The 5,051-nt window shown below is 61.0% G+C and overlaps 1 protein-coding gene across 1 annotated transcript in view; it reads right to left on the bottom strand.

Moving 5' to 3' along the window:
* The window catches only part of VSTM2L (V-set and transmembrane domain containing 2 like), a gene marked incomplete at its 3' end in the record, with an annotated part of 20,039 nt that overhangs the window by 3,487 nt on the left and 11,501 nt on the right, over positions 1–5,051 (bottom strand). The window contains exon 2 of the mRNA XM_017735588.1: positions 725–1,274. Within this exon, the coding sequence (XP_017591077.1) occupies positions 725–1,274 (550 nt within the window). The remainder of the gene's footprint in view (positions 1–724; positions 1,275–5,051) is intronic.

Here is a 5,051-nt window from a genome sequence, read left to right as displayed (position 1 = left end):
GCCCTCCTATCTCCCTATACCCCCCCCCCACCGCCCGCCACTGGCTGTGCATTCCCAGCGCCTCCAACACCCCTGACTGTCCACCCTTGAGCCCTGGCAGTGCTCCCCCCCCATCCCAGCAGCACTGCCCTGAGGCTTCTCAATTTATGGCAACACCAGCAGCAGCCCTGCCAAAGACACTACAATAAAGGCTCATTAAAATCCCCAGAGCTGTTTCCCATTCTTTGGCCCTTATCTCTGTGTGAACAGAGAGAGAAATAAAGAGAGGCTGTTTGCCGGACCAGTACACAGGGAAACAGGGGACAAGGGAGGGATGAGCTGGTGATGAGGTAGGCGAAGGTGCAAGCACAAGCACAAAAACAAAGCCTCAGCCTGGGACGGGTCATGGTAATGGGCCAGGCAGCCCCTTGGCTGGCAAGGGCAGCCAGGACAGCCCAGCCCCACTGACCCCAGAGCATCCTCAGTGCAGCTGGACATTGAACAGCCCATGTAGGGTCCTGCACCACAGGACCCCCAGGCTCCTCTCTGTCACAGCAGAGAGGGTGAAACCCTGCTCTGCAGGTCTGATCAGCACCGGGGATGCTGCTGCGAGTTGGGGTCCCTCACCAAAACCCAACAGTGGCTGCAAGCAAAGCCCTTCCCCTGGGCAAGTGCAGGGAAGGGCTTTGCATGAAGGGCTCTGCCTTTCCGTGCTGCCGTGGAGGAGGAGGATGAGGGGCATTACCTGACTGGAAGCCCACGTCTGTTTGTCCGTCCAGTCCTTGTGGTTGCGGACGTACCACCACTGGATCTCGAGGGAGTAGGAGGGGGAGCCGCTGCCGCGGAAGGAACACGCCATCTCCACATCCTCACCCGCCTGCGCCGTCATGTCGTGGGGGGTCTCGGTGAAGAGAGCTGCTGGAGACAGAGCGGGGGCTGTGGGTGCCTGCGGGGACACACCACTGTCCCAGGGAAGGACAAAGCCTCCGGCCACACAGGCAGGGTCACCAGGGGTGCCTGGATCCTTCCCGGACAAACAGAGCCAGCCCCAACAGCAGAGCAGACAGGTCCCTGTCATACCCAGCTTCTCCTGTCCCACCCAGTGTCCCCTCCCCACCCCCAGCAGAGCTGCCTGGTCCCCCCAGGCACTTTGCAAAGAGCAGGGGGGGGGAAGGGAGGGAGCAGGAGCCTGTGGCCCCCTCGCACCCTCAGCATCCCTCAGACCTCTGCCCCAGAGCGAGGGCGGGACCCGCCGCACCTCTGAGGTGTAAGAAATAAACAGAGCATGATCGCATCTCACTCAGACCAGGACACAACTGAAAAACAAATCCGCGCTTAATGCGGCCCCAAACAGGCTCCCACACGCCATATGGTTTGCTTTCCTCGCTCAAAACAAATATTGTTCGGAGATGTAATTAGAATTCTTTTCATCTCCTCTGGAGAGATTGTTGTTCCTCGGTGCAGACGGCCCCAGCGTGCAGGGCACCGGCAAACGCTGCTGCCGCGATTGGTGCGGTGGCTTCTCCGTGGCACGCCACGGGAACAGGCTGCCAGCCCCCGGCACACCCCGGTCACCGCTTCGGCTGCAGAGGCTGCCCTGTGCCTCCTGTCTTCACTCACCACCTCATGCTGCCGGCACTGCCGGCTCACAGACACAGTGCAGGTCCCACCGGAGCCACCCGAGCCCTCTGGGACACACAGCCTGTCGGGAGCAACACTCTCTGCAGCCCTGATCCCTCTGAAAACCAATTATTATCAGCCCAGACAAAAAGTTAATACCTCTAATATCTCCCTGTCCCTCTGGACGCATGGAAATCCCATCCACTTATCACTTTCCTTTAATCCATCTCAGCAGGGAACAGAGGAAAATACCCAACACCGGGGTTTACCAAGGCCGGGCGTCCTGGTGGGGTTCCCAGTGCCGCTCCCACATCCCGTTCACCCAGAATGGATTCTGTGGCAGGGAGTGGAGGGAGCCCCAGGCAAGGGAACAGCTCTGGTGACTGAGGGCTGTGGGTGGAGCAGGGGGGTCTTCTTGGCACAGGACAAAATGTTCCTCTGTGCTCCAAGCCCCAGTGGTGCTGAGGCTGTTGTGTCCAGCCATTAACCAGCACTCACCCATCCATTCCCTGGCTGCAACCAGGGAATTCCTGGTTGCAGGAATTCTGCCCCACAGAATTCTTGCGGGCAGGAGCAAAGGCCAAAGCCAGTGGGTCGCAGCAGAGCCTGCACCAGCCCCCCAGACACCACAGCTCCAGCAGCGCAGGCGTGGGGTGATGGCCTGAGGGCTCCAGACGGCTCCAAATTACTGTGAACACAATTAAAATCTGCTTCCACAGACGGGAATTTGGCAGATAAGCTGAGAAAACGCTGGATTGAATCAAGCGCCTTCTTTCTTTCAGATTTTAATTGGGAAGCGTATGTAGTAATTAACCCCCGAGCTCGGGGTACCTCCAAGCACATCCAGAGGAGCACAGATCCTTGTGATGGATACCCAGGGTCATCACCTTTGCTGGGGACTGATGTCTTTCAGATGTGTCCTCCAGCAGCACCGTGTGCCCTCCCTGACGGACGCCGTGGACCCCGGCCCTGGCTGGACAGAGGTGACTCACTGCACCCCCAGCCCCGCCCCTCACAGGGACACGAGTGGAGATCAGGATCCCCCAGGCAGCCCCCAGGCTGGGCACGGACCCTACACTGTGTCGGCCAAGCTGCCTGGACACTGCTCCCATGAACACTGGCCAAGTCACCAACCCTGGCCAGTGCCCTGTCCCTCCAGCGCCCCGGTCCCCTGCCCAGCCCGGCCCCGGCCCTCTCCCCCCGCTGACATTGGCGCGGCGTCCCCACTGCGGGAGGGAGGGGGCCGTCGGGGGCCGCCGCTCCGTGTGCTTTATGGCCTGCTACCTGTCATAAACTGAGAACACCAGGATCAATAAATCTTCCAGGAAACAAAAATCAGGGGAAATAAAATGAACTCAATGGGGAAACACAGATAAACGGAATTGAAAACGCCTGCTGGGACAGCTTGGTGCTCTCATAAACTGGAGACAGACGGGCTGCAGGCTCCCTTCCTGCGGTGGGCACCATCCCTCACCTTCGTCTCACTCTGCACGGGGAGGGGGCTGCTGGCAGCAGGGATGGGGCTGTGCTGGGGCAAGGGCAGGTTGTGCACTGCCCCGAGTACCTGGAAACGACCCGCAGACCCCTGCTCCATCCCCCTGACCCGTCCATAGGCCCCATGGAGCACAAGCCCCCAGCAGCCTCTCCAGGGCTCTGCCTGCTGCCTGCCATTCCACAGCTGTGCCAGCTTCCATGGCCCCCCACCACAGCCCCCACAAGGCACCAAGGACAGACACGACCGGAGCAGCGCCACGGGCACGCACTCAGGCTGATGTTCGTGTAAAGGTGTACCGGAGGACAATTAAATATGCATTGGACATTTGCAAAGGACTGTTAATCACCCGGCCAGCGCAGGTTCCTGCTCCGGGAGGGATTTTTTCCCAAAGCCGGGAGTCAGGAGCCTCTTTCTCTGCCCAGCTGAGCTGAGCCCCACACCGGAGCTGCAGCCGGGCTGGTGGGGTGACACGTGGCAAGCAGGCGGCGGGGCAGGGGCTGGCTCCGTCCCACGCTGGGCAGGAGCAGGGGCTGGGGGAGATGAAACGTCCCTCTGCCCCTGCTCCTGCCCACTGGCGTGTCCATCCGGACCCTGCCCTGCGTCCCTGGTGTGGGGCCGGCTCTGACCTGCTGGGTTTGTGCTGCACCGCTGCAGGAAAAGCAAACGTGTCCAACAGAATCCCCCACCACCGACACTCTCCCCGGGCACCCACATCCCCTCCGGCACTCTCCCCTCCCCAGACATCCATGACCCCAAACACCCTCCGTTTCCCAGGATCCCACGGCGCCCGTGGCTGATGGAAAGCGACAGCCCCGGCTTCAGGGGCACCGTGTCCTGCCGGCAGCAAAGGCACCCGAGGCACATCCCGGCACACGGACAGGGCAGGGACCCAGAGACAGATGGACCCTCCTGGCTGCCACAGGACCCCCCACCCCTTGGCACAGCCTGCCTGAGCAAGAGCCATCCCGGGGATCGGGAGGCACAGGAGGCATCCTCCGGATGGACCCAGAAGAGGCCTGGGCACTACCCCAGTGCACTGGCTGTGTGACCCACACTGTCCCCACCACGGGGACACCGGATCTGCCAGCGGCTGCTGCTGCACAGGTCGGGCTGCAGCCCCCCTCCCCTCCCCTTCGCACCGCCGCTAACAGCTGTGGATGTGTCTCCTCCTGACAAGCCTGCGAGCGGGGATGCTGACCCCGGGGCGCTGAAAACACATCGCGGTGCAAACCGCTGCATAAACGCGGCGTGACTGCTGAGAGAGGGCAGGTGGCTCCGGCCCTGGCAGCTGAGCGGGCAGAGGGCTTTGGCGGTGAGCGCTGCTCTCCTCCAGCGACCCAGCCATCTCCCTTCCCACGAGACGCGTCAGGCTGGAGCGTTGAGGCCGTGGCTGGGGCCGGGAGGCTCCCACCACACGCTGGGGATGGCAGCGCCATTGCTCTGCCCCTCTTTACTGTCATATGAGCAGCAGAAGGAGCTCAAATTTGCAGCTTGTGAATTAAAAACAAAACAAAAATCCAGCTAACTCAGTGACTGTGATCAGGCCAGCACTCACCTCACCAGGGAGCTGGAATTAACCTTGAAAACTGCAGGTATTTCCAACAATGCCGCATCGCGTTGGGCTGTCCCAGCTCCTGCCCCCAGCACTTCCCACTCCCCTAATGTTTAACCCCCACAGCAAGAGAGATGTCAGTGGTGAGTCACTCCAGACTGGCCCTGGCTGCACAAAGCAAGGGGACCCGCTGCTCCCATCTGGTTCCTGAGGAGTTTCAGTTCTCAGACAATTCCTTCCCAAGGGGCTTGAGGAAGAGCTGTTACTTGATAGTACAAGTAGCAAAGCCCTAAAACGGCCTTTTTTTGACAGCTCCTGGTGGGGCTCCAGCAGTGTGTGCCGTCCTGCAGCAGCCACCACTCGCTCTGGTGCTGCTCTCTGCCAGGGGATGGTTCCCCGCAGGCA

Source organism: Corvus brachyrhynchos, unplaced genomic scaffold (assembly GCF_000691975.1).
Source record: "Corvus brachyrhynchos isolate BGI_N302 unplaced genomic scaffold, ASM69197v1 scaffold10, whole genome shotgun sequence".
Classification (NCBI taxonomy): Eukaryota; Metazoa; Chordata; class Aves; order Passeriformes; family Corvidae; genus Corvus; species Corvus brachyrhynchos.
This window is presented reverse-complemented; position numbering and strand designations above follow the sequence as displayed.